General features: G+C 39.7%; 1 protein-coding gene across 1 annotated transcript in view; it reads right to left on the bottom strand.

The window, feature by feature from the left end:
- The window catches only part of ATP8A2 (ATPase phospholipid transporting 8A2), a 1954943-nt gene that overhangs the window by 1492102 nt on the left and 444631 nt on the right, over positions 1 to 18210 (bottom strand). The window contains exons 3-4 of the mRNA XM_069202231.1: positions 15716 to 15815; positions 1388 to 1486 (exon numbers count right to left, since the gene is read on the bottom strand). Coding sequence (XP_069058332.1) covers positions 1388 to 1486; positions 15716 to 15815 — 199 coding nt within the window. The remainder of the gene's footprint in view (positions 1 to 1387; positions 1487 to 15715; positions 15816 to 18210) is intronic.

Raw genomic sequence — 18210 nt, 5'->3', positions numbered from 1 at the left:
GAGGAGCTGGTGTCTGGCAAAAGGCTGTGCAAAATGTTGTATATAAAAGTAAATGTTTTCACAGGAAAACCTATTCATAGGATGAATTAATCAGGGAGAAAAAATCCCAACACAGAGCCAGGTCAGGCACAGCCAGCAACCAAACTGCCTTGTTCAAACCATGGAACGCGTATATGTTACTCATGAAATACACATAGGTTGCAGAAGGATTATACTGAGCAAAACCCAAAATCACATTGGTTAAACAAAGTTAAGCAAATTATAACAGAAATGTTTTGTTCACATGTGGCAATGCCTTAATTTGTGGTAGAAAAAAATGCATCTACATAAAACAGAAACTTGATAGTGAGTTAGAAGATGAACACACAGCTATCCAAACCTTAATGGCCGCTGAGAACAATGTGACAGAAAATGAATCAAGAACAAACGAGAACCTAATTTTCCATGACTTTTGAAATGAAAAACCTCCCATTAAATGCTACAGGAGAAATCGAGGAACCTGACAAAACATAGGATTTACAGGGAAACATTACTTTTTTACTGCTATTTTTACTTTAGACGTGCGAATTACACTAGCAAATGTATTTTGTAAATATTTAAAAACAAACGAGGCTTGATGTGGAAAAGGCACTATCAAACATTTATTAAAAAAAGGGCATTGAACTTAAATTGTTGGTGAATGATCATAGCATTGAGATTCGTCTCTGTATAAAGGTGTTCAGTGCAGTAATAATAGAATGTGGCAAAAATGTTTATCTTTCCCTAAATTCCTACTGATATGATTAGAACATGCTCATTTCAGTGCTTGCCTCTCTGCTTTCTAACATAATGTTTGGCGAATAACAACAGAGATCCTCAGTTGAGTTATAGCATGTATAGAGTGAGGAGATATTGTACATGGCAATAATCTCATTTCATATTATTATGGTAATGATATATGATAATACTTTATAATCATATAAACGTGATATGATAAGGACCTTACAGACAAGGATTATAATGTTATCTTACAGTCTAAAATAACAATAATGTTCTCTTGTGTGAGCGGAGAGGCACTAGTAACTTCGACTAATGAAAAATGTTGCTCTTTACTGAAGTGCGAATAAAAGCTTAACCCCAATTCACCTTTTTTTTTCATAGAGCATGTACAACTTCTGGAAATGTAGGAATGCATAATCTTTAAGCCTGGAGTAAGAAACAAGTAGTAACACAAAACATATTTGCGAGTCAGGCCTTTCATGCTTGCATACTGTGCAATGGTAAGTCTGGATTGTGAAGTACAATTAGCTAAGTCATTTATGTTTTTTTTTGTTTTTACCATTGTCAATAGTGCAAAAATCCACATTCTATATGAAATTAATAAACCATATAGTTGAAGTGTACTTACAAAATCTTCAATGATTTCTTTGATGCCTGCGACTGTAAGAATAAATAGAAAGGGCACCAAGGTGGTATATCTTCCTGTTGGAGAAACATCTGGAATTTGCTTTGAAAAAGAGAGCGTACACATTTTATTAACTAAGAGCAATGCTGCTTTGTGCAACCTGCAGAGTTAACAGTTAGGGTTTAGAAGCAGATTCCTATACAGAATGTACCAAAATACATTAAACATAGGTAGTCGGGGGCACTGAAACATAAAATACACTTTAGAAGCTGTCTTTACTTATTTGATTTTAGCAGGCTTACAACCTCCAAACATAATGCAAACACAAAAATGGCCTGTTCCGTGAGAAAAGCACAATGTTGGATAACTTTTATTTTTCATTTTAGCTATTTTTCAAATTTACAACTTGGAATTTGTTTATTAGCTAATAAAACTCATTGGACATGATTCATAAAAAAAGTCAGACATCTGCTATCAAAGTTTTAGACATTACATGGGGGCAGAATGCCAGCTTTTTGAAATTCACAAACATTTTCCAAGTCTAAAATCCTTCAGTAACTTCCATTATTGATGCATACATATATTCTCATTTACAGAAAAGAACAGCAAAGACAATGTATTTCCCCCCACGGAAAAAAATACATCCATATATAGAAACTCCTAACGCAATGAATAGAACAGTTTTAGATGTGTTCCCTTCCTCTTCCTACCCTGGAAAGGAATTCACTCCTACCACTAAAATGAACAAATCTCAAACGTTTTGCAGCTCAAGAAGGGGTGGAAGAAGAATTTGTGAATACTTCAAATATGAAAATGTATAGGTCTTACAAAACAAAAGCTTAGTGACTCATAATTACCCATCAGACTTTTCTCTTGTGCCTAAGTTGCTTTTCATCTATGCATAAGTTCAATGCATCTAGCAAATGATTTGTAACACCCACATTTAGAAAAAAGCTTACCAATACCTAGATCATGGCATCTCTTATTATTGGTTCTCTTTGATTGCTTCCTTATAATTTAACAGCTGAATTAATAACAATACTCATCATGTTTAGTGGCCATATGCAGAAATGAAACATCTCACAGTGACTCGTTCAAAGATTTCTACATTATGTGCCCCATAATTACTCGAACTCATTCAAATACTTACCTCTTTAGCACTCTCAAACATATACTTGCTGACTCCAATGTGACAGTCTCTCAATTCAAAATGAGATGGTCACACCCTCATTTGGCATAAGCAAATTACAAATTTCAAACTTGTACCATCATAAAACCTCATACCATGGTATTTTTAAGAAGTGGAAAAATTACATTGTCCTCACCCTTTAGTGAGTAGCCCAATCACCAAAATCAATTATCAATCACAAATGTACTATTTTTTTTAATTCTCAAATTAACTCAACCAGCTTCAGCAAAATTATACTGTCACAATATAGGGTCAACATACTCTCCTATCTGCTGGCACTTTGGACATTTTCAAGGCTGCCATCACATAACATCATAACAAAATTAGATTGCACTCTAAATCTAAGCAAACTCCAGTGCTGTGTTTTAATTAGTATGCACAGTTCCAGGTGAATCCCCTCACCCCATATCAGTTGCTGAGCACATGCCCTAAAGCAATGTACTGACCATCCAATAGATAAGCTGTCAAATACTCTATAACTGATTTCCTTGAGGATAGTCAATAAGGTTTGGAAAGATGGAAAACGTTTCAGGGAGCAAATAATAACTAGGGCTAGGTTGCTACTCATGCAAAATGCCCATACAATCCTTCATAAGTAAAACAAGGCTCAAATATGGTACATCTAGGGAGCAGGCGCCCAAGATATCCACACTCTAGTGAGGCTCCCGCTGTCTGATGAAAAATCAAGCACATCCACCTCCATCCATGATTGTAAGTCCAGAAATACACTGGGGTGAAGTGCCTCATCCCGCACAACCAAATAGGCTAGTTCTCGTCTCCTGCACTGCTGCTGACTGCGGTGTGGCCTTGACTGCTCATGCTTCCCAATTAAGACCTTCTGTAGAACTAGGGGCATGGCAGGACCGGAATGATAAGGGGAGTTCTGGCTCTTGTGGGCGCCAGGCAGAGCTGAGTAGACTTGGATCAACACTGACAGCCATAACCACCTGGCTTTATGTGTCTTCACATTTGAGCTGCCCACTCTTCTTACCACACATTCTTCAGCAATTGCTCCACTATCGTGATCTGAGCACAGGGAAAACAGACAGAAAGCGACCTAAATTGCACTTCGAGCCCTGAAGGGACTGCTGTCCCAAATTTTATTTGCTCTCAAAATACACTTATTAATAATGTGTGCAAGCTTATATTTAAATATTTTTAGGTAGCCATACTTACATATTGTAGGTCTGACCTTGAATAAGGTGCTGAATTAACTTAGCTTAACCGTGCCATGTTAAGTAGAAAATAATGCACGAACACTGAAAGGCCAGTTTTTCACATTGAACAGTTGTTTTTGCAAGATGTTGTTCTTCTCATTACAGAAGATGCTGCTACTTAAGAAGCCTACTATTTTCTAGTAAATAGATTTTCTCACCATGAGGAGATGAAGCGAAAGGAAGGATGATTCATGAGAAGAAATGTTTGGACCACAGGAAAACGTTGTCACTTTTCAGGACTAATGTCTGAAAGTATAATGTACTCTGATGATAAATTTGGAAGTTTGCTTATTCCCAAGAACTTGCTGATATTCTACTGGAGGATAAGAAAGACAAAAGAAAATAATGATGCAAAATGGAATTCATTTGTTTATATTACTGGGTGTTCCTTGAGTAGTACCCCCAGGAATCAGAATCCCACATGCCCATGTTTCTTTACCGACTGTGTCTACAGGCTCGCTTTTGAGAGGCTGTCTTACTTAGATTTTGCAGAGTTTTCTGCTGATATCTTGTACTGCAAAAGATTCATGCTGGTGCATAGATTTCTCTCTCTCATTAGAACTCTTTTTTGGGTTTCAGAACTGACACCTTTCCTCTTACTTTACTCCAAATTAATTTAAATTAGGGATTTTTCTTTACGGCACACGCTTGTTGTATTATTGCTATATTGACTGTGATTTTAACAAACATTTTGTTATAGTTTATAACCAAATATCGAGTGACGGGTTATATTCTCTTTTACCCCTGAAATCTAAAGATTAATGGATAATGAATAAATAGATGAAAGACTAAAAGATTTGAAAATAAAACCCTTTAGCTCATACTAACTCTCTTTATTGACTGGGCATGAAGTCATGAATGGTTCATTGATTATGTAGATAATTGTTCCTCATTTCTCTTTGTTGATGAACAAAGGTTCCTACGGCCAGTTGCGGGGGTTATTCAATGATTACATCCGAAGACTGAGATATAGAAAACCCGGTCCCCTCAGGATCAAGAGCATTGGTGGCAAAAGGTAATACCTTGGATGCTACAGGTTCATCTCAGGATGTCGGGGACTGTGAAGATAAAATGAAATCTCTCCTTAGGGCCATGCAAGAAAGCCTGGTCTCGACAGACACTAAAATCGGTACCCTAAATGCTCGAATGGACACTCTGATGTATAAGTTGGAAAGGCATGCCAATAGGCTAAATAAAGCTGACCAACACATCTCCATTGCTCAGTATGATTTAACATCAAAGGGAGAAACCATACAAAATATGGATGAAGTTCTTTCAATTATGCGGCAAAAACAAGGAAGTAGAAGTGTGGTCCCAGCTGAACCATATATGATTATTAGGGGTGTCTGAGTCTACCAATATGGGAAGAATGGAGGACTATGTTTAATGCATGTTGCTGACACTGCTAAGAGAACAGGCATTCTCCTGCATGCTCATGGTAGACAGGGCCCAAAGATCACTGATGAGCTGACCCAAAGTACTTGACCCTCAAAATAGAACTTCTGTGGCAAATCATATAAAGGAGATGATGATTGATCATGATCTGTTAGCTATTTGAAGGAATAGGTACCCACTTATCAAAGAAGGCACATACTATTCCACTTTATATAGAGTCTTAGCCCAGATTAGACTACTGGCTGATATTGAGACATGTGGGTCACTGGGTACAGAAAGTCACACACTTGGCCCATACACCCTCTAATCATGGACTAGTGTTGCTATCTCTGTGGTTGTCCGTTGCATTGCAATCGGTCTTTGGCTGCAAATTAAACCCTGATATGTTATAAGACACTCTCTTTGAAAATGAAAAGGGCAGAAATATCCAACTTTTTGAGCTCAATAGACATTCAAGGTCACTACCCAAGGTAAATGCACAGTGAAATGTGATGGAGTTTTGAGAACACTAAAGTCTCACCTGTCACACCTTGAGGCTGATATCAAGTCACTGGAACAAGCACTGCCACAGAGCACTGACAACCATAGATTAAGTTTAAGCTTGTTAAATTTAATGAAATAGCAGCAAGGGAATGTAAGTACTTTGGCAAATATGTGACAGCAAGGGCATATGGGGAGAAAGAGTTGGCTGGCAAATGGGTAGTGGCCATGACTTGGAGGCGAGTTGTGTAGTGAAAACTGAGGACCAGTAGGGAAGACTCCTCCAAGACACAGATCAGATTCTGGTCATATTTTCAACCTACTTTCAGAATTAATGCTCCACTGCTGAACAGCAGCACTCTTTTTATATTCAGACACACTTAAAAAATAGTGTGCTGGGCTGTTTATGAGATGCTCACCACCTCTTTCTGGAACAGCCCTTTATCATAGATTAGATATTGGGAGTGCAAGGCGAGCTGCCCACTGGTAAAACATCTGCGTCTGCTTGGCTGCCAGTTAAATTTTACAAGCAAGGAGGGAAGGCAGTGCTGAGTCCTCCCTCATCCATGCAAGAGGCCATGCACTGTCAAAGTGGTTACAGTAGTGTTGGGTGTATGAATCACCCACTTGTGCAACTCATTCCACCCACTGTTCCCAATAAATGGTGATGCTGAGGTGCTAGCCAAACTGATCAGAACTAGATTGATGCTTCTACTCCAATATTTAGTGAGACCGCACCAGTCTGATTTTATCCTCAGGCACACCATGGCTCATAACCTGTGACCTTGTTGTCCATCTTACAAGAGATAAATCCCGACCTCAAGGCAGGACCTATAGTTTTAGATGCGTCCAAGGCAGTTGACTTCCTGGAGTGACAGTATTTATTTACAATGCTAAGCAGGATGGGCATGCCTTACAAATTCATAGACTGGATTTGCCCGTTTTACATCCTACCAACTGCCAAAGTACATACTAATAGAGTACTCTCCAAGCCCTTTATTGTATCGCACAAGACGGGGTGCCCAGTCTCCCCCATCCGTTTTGCGGTTCCAGTGGAGCCTCTTGCTGCTAAACTCCAACAACTTACCTGGAGTTTGCACTGCAATATACTGGTCGACATATCCTAATCTCAATATAAACAGATGATATGAGTCTGTATGTCTGAGATCCCAGAGATTGTCTTAACACCATTATGAGGAAGGACATCCAAACTCATCTCTTTCTGGAGTCTTTATCGCTGGACATAGTTGCAGATACAACCCCTAATGAACAACATAAAATGACTCACTCTGGAGTTTTCCCTCACATGTTGTGTTGGCTCTCTTAAGTATTTGGGCATTAGGATACACAGGGACAGGCAGACAGTGACACTGGAAAATCTTTGGAAAAGCCATTTCCAAGATTACAGACCACGAACCATGGTGGATCTCACGTCCCCTTTCAATCGTCAAATGCATAAGTTATCAAAATGATAATTTGCCCTAAATTACCCTATTTGTTTACAAATATACCTCTCCCCCTGAATAACTCCTTTACTGCTAATACTGCTGTCCGAAACACAGTTAATCAGGTTGACATAAGAGGGTAAACGACTCAGAATCAAATGGGAGTCCCTCACGCTCTCTTTTCACCATGATGGGTTTGAAGCATCAGACCTCAAACTGTATTACTTGTGTGCCCAGGTGGAATCTACTGGCATCCCTGTCGCCGTAGCTCCCAACCCTGATGGCTAAAATAGATAGCATGACTCACATTCCGCCATCTTCTTTTACTGGTAAATGTGTCTCTTGATCCACCCAAGATGTAGCTCTGGCTGAATGCACAATTGGAGCATGCAATAAGCTGGGCAGGAATGTGGGACCCGGTAACATTTACTCCCCTCCAATCCTCCATTGCACACCACCCCGTGTAACCTATTACACATGAAGCCTCAGCTATGACACCGTTTTGCACCATAGGAATTAATGAATGAATTGGAATGTATAAAGCGCAAATGTACACCAATTACCGGTGTCAAGGCACTATAGCGCCAGACAGCAAAAAAAAAAGGACTAATACCCCGACCCCCTACCTCAGGACCCTATCAGATGCCAATCCCTATGGGCTTCAAATCCTAGTCTATTTTTTGGAAGCAGCCATTATTTTAGTTCTTTCCTAAAGCTGGCCACATTTCTATTTGCTCTGAGTTCAGAAGGTAAGTTGTTATATAGCTGAGCTGCCTTAAGCTTGAACAACCTTCTTCCTGCTCTCATTTTCTTACATTTTTGTAATTCAATCAGATTAGCTGCAGGGGACATAAAGGTCCTCCTTGGCCTATAGTAAGTAAACATTTTTTTTACAGAGCTGGTCTTGTGCCATTTATAGCTTGTGGACTACGTAGAGGGCCTTAAACTTAATATGTTCCTTCAAGGGCAACCAGTGCAATGCATTCAGTGCTGCTGACAGAGTCCTTTCTTTTTTTGTTTAAGGCCAGTTTGGCTACCAGTTTGTGTATCCTAAATAGTGTATTAAGTATTCAGGTACTCCCAATAGCAGAGCATTCCAATAATCTATCTACTCAGAATTGTGCTTTGCACTGCTAGTTTGCGTGCGAGCTGTGGTAATAAAGGAACAATTTTTCCTAAATTTCTCAAAAGGCAAAAACAAGTGGCTGCTGTCTTATCAATGTACTTTGTTGGAGAAAGTTCCTCATCCAGTTGGACACCCAAGTTCCACACAACCTGTGAAGGCTGTAGATTCTCTGTATTTGTCCCTTGCCAAAAATGTTTAGGGATTTCTCTTGGAAAATTGGCATTGGAGCAACATAAAAACAAAGTTTTAACTATCTCTTAGCCACCATGACATTTCATGTATGAAAGACTGAAATTTCTTTGTTGAGTCAAGGTTATGTTTCTTATAGTATACAATAAGCTGTGTATCATCCACGTAGTACACAAAAAATATCCCATAGGACGTAATTAACTTTAGTAGATGTTATTTATATATATATATATATATATATATATATATATATATATATATAGATATAGATATAGATATATATACATGTTAAACAAAATGGGGCTCAGAGCAGAGCCTTGTGATACTCCATGCTCCATGCTCCATCTTCTTGAACTGAAAAGGCAGGCTAGAGATAGCTTGACACCTATTCGTCGGGAAAGATCTGAATCATTGAAGGAATATTCTCTCCACTCCTATTTCTTCAAGTCTATGTAGCAGTAACTGATGGTTGACAGTGTCAAGTGCCACCGATAGGTCTATTAATACTAAGATGGCCATATGGCCTCCATCCACCGCCATCCTTAGCTCATCCAAGGTCAGGATTAGACCTGTCACTGTGCTGTGCATTGGGTGGAAAACATTCTGTTCGGCTTCCAAAATATCATATTTCTCTAGAAAATCATAAGTAGTTACTCATATATTTTTCAACAAATTGTGTAGGATATGGAAGAAGTGATATGAGGTGATAACTACTCAGCTCACTCTGGTTCACAGATGGCTTTTTCAATAGTGGGGTCACTAGAGCTTTTTTCCAAATCTCAGGCACAATGCCAGCCTTCAGGGATTGCCTACATATTTTGAGCAAGTGTGGAAATAATTCTTCCTCTCTATCTTTCCACACATATCGCAGCAGGAGATCTAACAAATAGCCTGATGAGATACCTCATGCTAAACATTTAAAAACCTCCTCAGTCATGGGTTCAATTATATAAAATTTTGGTTTAGTTGCTCCTGGGTGACATATGTCGTCTGACTCTACTATCAATCAATCAATCAGGGGATTTTTATAGCGCAGCTAACCACCCGTGAGGGTCTCAAGTCGCTGGGGGAAGGGAGGGGGGCGGAGGAAGGATCAGTCCAAGAGCCAGGTCTTGAGGTCCTTCCTGAACTGAGACAGGGTGGGGGGGATTGTCTGAGGCGGATGGGAGGGTGTTCCAGGTCTTGGTGGTGATGTGGGAGAAGGATCTTTCTCCGGCTGTGGTTTTCCAGATTCGGGGGACCTTGGCGAGGGCTTGGTGGGCAGAGCAAAGCTGTCTGGCGGGAGTGTAGAACGTGAGTCTGTGGTTGAGGTAGGCTGGTCCAGCGTTGGGTAGAGCTTTGTAGGCGTGGGTCAGGAGCTTAAAGATGATTCTCTTTTCGATTGGCAACCAGTGCAGGTCTCTTAGGAGGGCAGAGGTGTGGCTGTGTCGTGGGACGTTCTAGATGAGCCAGGCAGAGGTGTTTTGGATGTGTTGTAGTCTTCTCTGGGTCTTGGCGGTGGTTCTGGGGCAGAGAGCATTGCGTAGTCAAGTCGGCTGCTGACAAGAGCCTGGGTGACTGTCCTTCTGGTTTCAGTGGAGATCCATTTGTAGATCTTTCGGAGCATGCGCAAGGTGTGGAAGCAGCCCGATGAGACGGCGCTCACCTTGTCAGTCCATTGAGAGCGATGAGGTTCAGATGACACTGAGGTTGCGGGCGTGGTCGGTGGGGGTGGGGGTGTTTCCGAGTGCAGAGGGCCACTAGGAGTCGTTCCAGGTGGAGGGTGTGGAGTCGAGGATGAGGACTTCTGTTTTGTCTGAGTTCAGTTTGAGGCAACTATTTTTCATCCAGGCGGTGACTGCTTCCATTCCTTTGTGACAATTGCTTTTGGCGGTGGTCGGGTTGTTGGTGAGGGAGACTATCAGTTGGGTGTCGTCGGTATAGGAGACGATGTTGAGTACTATCAAAGATTGATCCTTGCAGTTCACTGCCCTATTACTATCTGCTCTGATTAATTGAATTTTATCATAAAAGAAGTCTGAAAATGTATCACAAAATTCCTTAGAGGGCTTAATGGTTTGAGTTGTGCACTTGGATGTAGCTAAGTTGCTAACCACATTGAATATCTTTTTTGGTTTAGTATTCGTATCCATAATGATTTTGGAATAATAATCTTGTTTAGCTTTCCTAATTTCCACTTTGGAATCGTTAAACACTAGACTTAACTGTATTTTATCTGATTCAAGATATGACCTCCTTCATTGCTTTCTTAGTTTCCTGCACTGACTTCTTTTCTCCCTCATTGAATCTGTAAACCATGGCTCAGATGGCCTACTCCATTGGAGCAACATTTTCTCTAGTGCGATCTTGTCTAAAGCATGCTTTAATGAATCCTGAAAGTGACTATAGTTTTCATATACTGACCATTCTCCCAGGACATAACTCAAGCTTTCAAATAGCCTTGTTTCTTTTAGCCTTTTTAATTTATGCCATGCTCTCCCACAAAATCACCTAAGCTCAGTAAGCTCCCTCACTTCTACCTTTGGCCAGTTCATTTCAAATGCGATCAGTACCTGGTCCGACCAACTTAAATGAATTCTATTAACTTAGGTGAGGTGAATCTCAAATCGAGATTATGTCCTCCAAAGAGTGTGGGGTACATTACTAGTTGGCTCACCCCTCTGTCCTCGCACATGGCCAGGAGTTCCCTGTCGTATGCGCCAGAGGGATCTTCTGCCCAAACACTGAAATCTTCTAACGCCATAAAATAAGTATTTGTGAGGGCCAGATTTTAAACTAATTGTGAAAAGGGCTGAAGGAAACTAGAGGGCCAGATGGCCTATCACATAGGAGGCCAACTACTGTCATGCTATTGTTTGTTTTGATGGAAAAACCTAATAACTCAGCACTCTGTATTTGATCACTTTGAAGCATGCTTAGCTCCCAACTGTCTTTAAAATAATCGCCACAATCCAGGTTTCAGTAATAAAGAGAATCCCACTTATTGGATTCTAAGAGGAACCTAATGTCCATGGAATGTTTGACCAGGACTGGTTCTTTTCTCATGCTCAAGGAGTACAGGGGAGAAGGTCCCTGAACTTTCTTTTTATACTATTGGGCATACTGTCAGCTACACAGTTCCAAGCGGAGCCGACTCAATTCCAAACTTTAGAGAAACTGCTCGATGCCATTACTAATAAGTACCTAATAAATAAACTTAAGCATATGGTCCAAGAAGAAGTGCCTTAAAGACCCAGCAGCAAGGGCTTCTTTGGATACAAAACTAGGATGAGAAATTCTAAATGAACAATGGAAGTTTTGCTGTGTGCAGACAGGTGTCATCGAGTAGCAGGCTTCGAAGTATTCATTACAAATTCATGCAATATGCCTATTACACACCCACAGCCCTCTATAAGTTCGGCCTTACGGAAGATTCTAATTGCACTGGATGTGGTATGACAGAGGCCATTTGTTTACATTTAGCAGGAGAATGTAGGGGAGATCAACAATACTGAACGGAGGTGACAACAGCCTTGTCAATTATTGTAACCTGTCACTGTGCTGCTGGGCTGGATAAAAAACCTTACATCTCCACATAAGAAATTAATTGCACTCATCCTGCTGCTGGCCAAGAGACTGTAGGTGGGGGAGGGGCAGATCCCCCAAATTCAAACAATGGGTGATTGATTTAATATACTACAATGAACAGTTGGAACTGCATGCCAACCTCTTGCCCATAGCTTTCCAGCCCAAAAATAGAATTAGAATGTGCAAAAGAAGGGATCCTGCCCACTGTCACTTCAAAGGTATTGCTGTTATGTTTCTACGTATATTCCCTCTGCACTGCCTACAGAAGATGATGTATATGGTTATATTGTTATTTACTGTACTGGTTTAAACATAATATGGGACAAATGTGGGACATCTGATATCAATTTCTAGCACCTGTGAATCTAAGAATCTATGAAGCCAAGGTATCTTCAGTAAATTGAGTATATATTCAGGTTTACAGAGCATGCAGATAACTATTTATCATACTAATGGTAGAGGTTACACATTTTATAATGAATTTTCAATTACATTTCATGTACTGTTCTGATATATAATTTAAAGTCAGCATGCCCTGCTAAATATAAAACTGGCACAGCTGGCATCATTACAATAGACTAGAGATAGTCCTACAGCTGAATTAATTGTGGTCTTGGGGTTTCACTAAACATTGAACATCAATGAATTGAACTGGGTATTTAAGACGTTAGATGCATTTCATTTTATTTACAATAGGAAATTATAAATAATTATAACACTGGAATGTTGAGCGCTCCACTGGAGACAATGGAATAGCTCTGGGCTTCTAATGGATGGTACAAGCCCAGAGCCTCAACGTTCCATTGTTTGTTTATCACAGCAACATCTATGAACAAAGGCCTCACAGAGCCCGAGGGGATTTCAATCCCCTCAGGCTCCAAGACACCTTTGATTTATTAATTAGAACATTCTGTTCTCCAGGGGTGAAATGTTCAAATAGTCTTATAGCCCTCCATAGTGAGCTATACCGGCCATAAAAGGCTGGCTCCCTTGTTAAAGGACCTCGCTTTCGGCTCAAGCCTTTAACGCTGGACCAGGACTTTAATAGTCGGCATAGCCCACTGCAGTGGGCTATAAGGCTATATTATGTTCAATTTTAAACTAATGCATGGGCAACACCTACTATATTGGAGATTTGTTTCCAAATCTACAAGCCGTCCTTGCTCAGGTTTAATACAGTTTATTTTTCCACCGGTTCCCCAAACAGCCTGGAAATTGAATTGGCGGAGGAAAGATCCATTAAAGGTCTTGCTTGTGGCACAGTGCAAATATGATACATGGTATGCTGCTTAGCAAACACTGCCCTTATGCTGGGTATAGAAATCTAGAAGTACTCTGGTCAACTAATCAAAGGGAAACCAAGAGAATGAGATTCCCGCTCTTGTTAATTTAACTACAGCACTATATCAGAGCCTAGAAAAGGTAAAGTGAAATGGAGGTGGGTTAGAAATGCTACCCTTTTTATCTTGTCACCAATAATCAATACATTGTCAAGTCTCAGGAAGGCCCTTTCAAATCAAAATTGAGTAGATAAAAAACTAAAAATTAATTCAGAAAAGGTATGCCACCCTTTATGTTATGTCTACAAATACATTGTGATTCTTGAATAAAAAGGAAGTCAAAAAAGATAACCGTACTATGAATTAATATGTTACTCAAATAAACACTTAAAATAGAAAGAAGCTTAAGCCAGGAGTGTACATACACACTGTGAACTATACTTTCTGTACAGTAATATTTCTTTTGGATGAAAATGTATTGTTTCTGTGGAGATGCAGTGGTTCATTCCTGCTGAGACCTAGAACAGAAGACAAGTTATGGATGCTTTTAATCTGCCTGATCCCTACCAGACATTTGCCTGCCTATTCCGAAATCATCTTGTATTCAGAGCAGTAACAATGCACATATTTATAGGTTAAGAACCAGAGTTTACATTATTCATTTGGAAAGGACATGTATGTTTTTCTCCATAGCACTGTAAGAGATGACTGAGGCATCTTAAGGTTAACCTAATTAGACTGACCTTACCATTTAACCATTTTTTCACGGCAGACATACCAATGTATGGAGCAGCCAAGAGGTTCCTAGGATATCTTCAAGATGAACTTGAGCAAATACTAATTGCATATTATCATTTTGTTGATTTTCTCGAGATCTTCTGATGCACCACAGAGCAAATCTGAGACTTTGCCAAACTCGAAAATTCTATGCAAGTGTTATTGAAACTGGCTTATAAGGTTTACAGAACAATTCTATGTCATTTAGCCTTTCTAAAACAGAATTGCCTTTGAGCAGTTACATTACCAGAACCATGCGTACTAGAAATGCCAGAATCAGTGTGATTAGAGTGTTTACCTGTTCAAGAGTCTGGTTGATTTTATTAGTTCAATGCTTTATTGCCAGTGCAGTCTTAAGAAGCACATAGGATGTTTTTACTATGCAGCAGTAGACCATAGTACACATCCAAAAGAGAGGCAGGCAGTACACCCAAGCCATCAGTGGCCCTCATCCCATTTCTGGGTACTGTGACCATGAAAATTTCCTTTGCTGGAGTAGTTACCTAGTGACCTATCCTCAAATCTCCAAACGTTTTCCCCCTTATTTTTCCCCTTCATCATAGCATGACACTTTTCATACACTGTTGTGTTTTCTGCATGTTTCTAACACCAAGCAGAGCCCCTTCCTGCCATAGTTCTTCAGGGAAAACACAGTTTTATAATTTCCAGATGAAAGATGAACTGCTGTACAGAACCAAAATCGGTTGCTAACACTTTCTAGTGACACATTTACAAAAAGTGCTGAAAACCTTTTGCTAATTAACTTTTTCATGGTTTACTTTATTTACTTTTAAAACAAACATGTTCCTATTTCCTTTGTATCAGTTGATGTCACGCAATACAAAGTATCCTCCCTTCAAAAAGACAGGCAGCATAGGCCCTCCATCTAACTTTCAATTCCTGGCTGGGTTTGCTGACTAGTAAGTTTGCAATACAATGTGGAGGAGGAATTTGAGACTAATTGTTTTAAATATGTTTACCCTCTTGGTTCACCATTCAAGGAAACGTAAGAGCCTAATTTAGAGTTTGGCGGAGGGGTTACTCCCTCACCACTGTAAGGGATGTTCCGTCCGCTGAAATATAAATCCCATTAAATGCTATGGGATTTATATTTCGGCGGACGGGATATCCATCACTGCTGTGATGAAGTAAGCCCTCCGCCTAACTCTAAATCAAGCCCCAAGTCACCAGCAAATAAACTATTTTTTCTTTTTTAATATTGCTGAAGAAGCGACTTGAGGGACTAACTGTGTTAATAATTTCAAGGCCACCACCATGGTCTGACGTCTCTTTTCGACCAATGGCCGAAGTTTGCAAATAAAGAAGGGTTACATTTATAATTCCATTCTGTTGATATAGAGCAATTATTTTCTTCCTCACCTTAAGTAGACCATGGCTTATACCTTCAAATGAGGAAAAGACATGCAGTCGCCCTCTGCTTGTATGAAGTGTCGGCCAAAGGATAGCCCTGAAAGAGTTTTTGTCAAAGAAAAGCCTGACAAGGGTTGGATCAAACATGCAACTGGGCCAGTACTGATGCAGTTTAATTTTTAGGCTGAGACTATGCTGGCTTCGCATTATCAGTATTCAATTATTCAAAGGATCTCAAAACAGGTGCACATGTAGAATATAAGACACATAACTATTCACAGTTTGATACCCTTACCTGTAATAAGGCAATGAAGAGGAAGAAAGCATTGGCCGCTTTTCTGATCTGCTCATACAGGAATCGAGGTAGGAATGTTAAAACACTGTACTTGGCTGTGCTGTGGGAGCAAAATAATTTGTTTTAAAGGCGGTTTTTACAAGTAGAATGCAAAGAGAGGGAATCTGTTAAATATTCATACTTAATAAATTCAAGAAAACAAGGCTCGACCCCATTGAATCCCAAAAATGGTGCAGTTAACTAATCAAAAACATTACATTTGAAATATATGGGTATCCAGTGAATGGTCACAATAGATCTTAAAACCCAAGATGACATCATCAAGCAAATGAACATTCTAGAATGCCTATTGTTTCCAAGTGATAGAAAAAACTGGACCAAAATAACTATTTTTTCTCTACACTGGATGCCCCTTTACAACATGAGGGTGACACGCACAAGTGCTGGAGAAATTTTGCTTTATTTACATCATATTGTACCATTCATTCAGTACAAATTCTGGGTGGAAAATGCATTGTTGGTTCGTGATTGGTGCAACATGCAATTTTCTGTGTGGCCCTGTTGAAAAAATATCTAAGGTCATATTAAGTATTGCCTGTTAATGTTGCAGTATCAACACATAAAATGTGCTTAAACTGAAAAAAGTCAATTGCTTGCAGTTTTCGTATACAGTTATATCACATAGTGAAGACGTTTATACAGTGATATCACATAGTGAAGAACTTCAGTGTCATTTATTGAGATCCATTAACTATTCCATTCTTAATCACGGGGTATTTAGAATGGAGTAATTCTTTCCAGGATCCTATACATTTCCTTTGTTTGGCAAAAAATTTGCAATAACTTTGTTTCAATGCAATAGTTTCTAAGGGCCACATGTACAAATATTTGGATTTGCGATTTCCGAATTGCGATTCCATGTGAATTGCAATTCGGGAATAGCAAATCTAAATGTGAGAAACTCCACTGAGTTTCTTTAGCGATTCCCGGGGGGTCGCAAATAGACCTGCCTCATTAATATTAATGAGGTTGGTCGCAATTTGCGAACCACCGGGAATCGCAAAAATCACAGGGATGGTGGCCTGCTGCTGTCAGCAGACCATCATGTCTGTGATTGCTTTTAAATAAAGCAATCTTTTTTTTTTAAACGCAGCCTGTTTTCCTTCAAGGAAAACAGGCTGCGTTTAAAAAGAAAGAAAATTAAAAATTTCAGTTTAACTTTTGAAGAGTAGGCAGTGGTCCCTGGGACCACTGCCTGTGCTTAAAAAATGTTTTTGCATGCATTGACAAAGGGGAAGGGGTCCCTTGACCCCTTCTCCTTTGCGCATAGGTTAGCACCAACTGCCATTATTTTGCAACCGCATTCACGATCACAAAACAATCATACATACCAGTTAGATTCGGTATTAGGAAGGGAAGCCATGAACACGCCCCTTCCTAATACCAAATTGCAAAACCCAAATTGCGATTCGGTAACAAGTTACTGAATCGTAGTTTGGGCTTTGTACATTCCAAAAAAAAAATTTCTAGTCACAAATGGGCCGATTCTTTGTACATGTGGCCCTAAATGTATCATTTGTTCTAGTAAGTGGTAATTTTCCCTCATCTACCTTTTTTTCTAATGGGGGAGCTCCACCTCACTCCCCTATCCTTTAATTATTTTATTACATTACACCCTTTACTTTATTCGACATAAGCAACACAAAAGAATGTGAAAGTCTCAGATCTGGGTTTAATCCATCGTTTTTTTGCTGCCCATGCCATTCCAGTTTGGACCCAGCCATATGCAAATCAGTCTTGACCCTGTTCCCCATGGGAACAGTCCAGCCCAAACTGCCAGGCCAGGTCTTCCCTGGACTGGAAACAAGCATCCTGGGACCGGTTTCGGGGTTTCACCCCTCATCAGCCAGGCTAGCTTGAATCCAGTGCCATGCACCCTTTTCTTCCTTATATATTCCCATGTTGAAAATATAAACACACACACACACACATATGGGAGGCGAAGCCACAAGTGAGTCACGAAGCCCCTCCCTTACCTCACCACAGGTAATAACTAACATACTATACTCTGCACATATGCTTATATGGTTTATGCCACAGTATTGTTTCCTGTGTTCTTGTTTTAATCAATAGTATTTAACCAAATCCAGGATGCAAGGGTTTAAATTTGTGAAATATGGTCAAGTCAAACTGAGGAGACCTTGTGACTATTAGGGGAGTTGTTTCTGTGTGCAAAGTAATAGTTCCATGAAATATATAGGTAGTAACAAGTGTTTTTCTCAAGTCGGTTTTAATGCACTGTGGTAATAAACTCTAATTTGACATTTGCCCTGTAGTACTAAATGTGTGTGCATGTGTTTATTAGTACAGTTCCCATAAATAACCTGCTGTTGAGTCAAGTTCTTTTTTATGGCAAAATATATGTATTTTACAGCACTGTGCAGTTACGATTCGGACTCACTTTCCATTAAAGAGGAATTTTTTGATTTACGTAT

Source organism: Pleurodeles waltl, chromosome 8 (genome assembly GCF_031143425.1).
Source record: "Pleurodeles waltl isolate 20211129_DDA chromosome 8, aPleWal1.hap1.20221129, whole genome shotgun sequence".
Lineage (NCBI taxonomy): Eukaryota > Metazoa > Chordata > Amphibia > Caudata > Salamandridae > Pleurodeles > Pleurodeles waltl.
The sequence above is the reverse complement of the archived record's forward strand: the minus strand, read 5'-3'. Positions and strand labels throughout refer to the sequence as shown.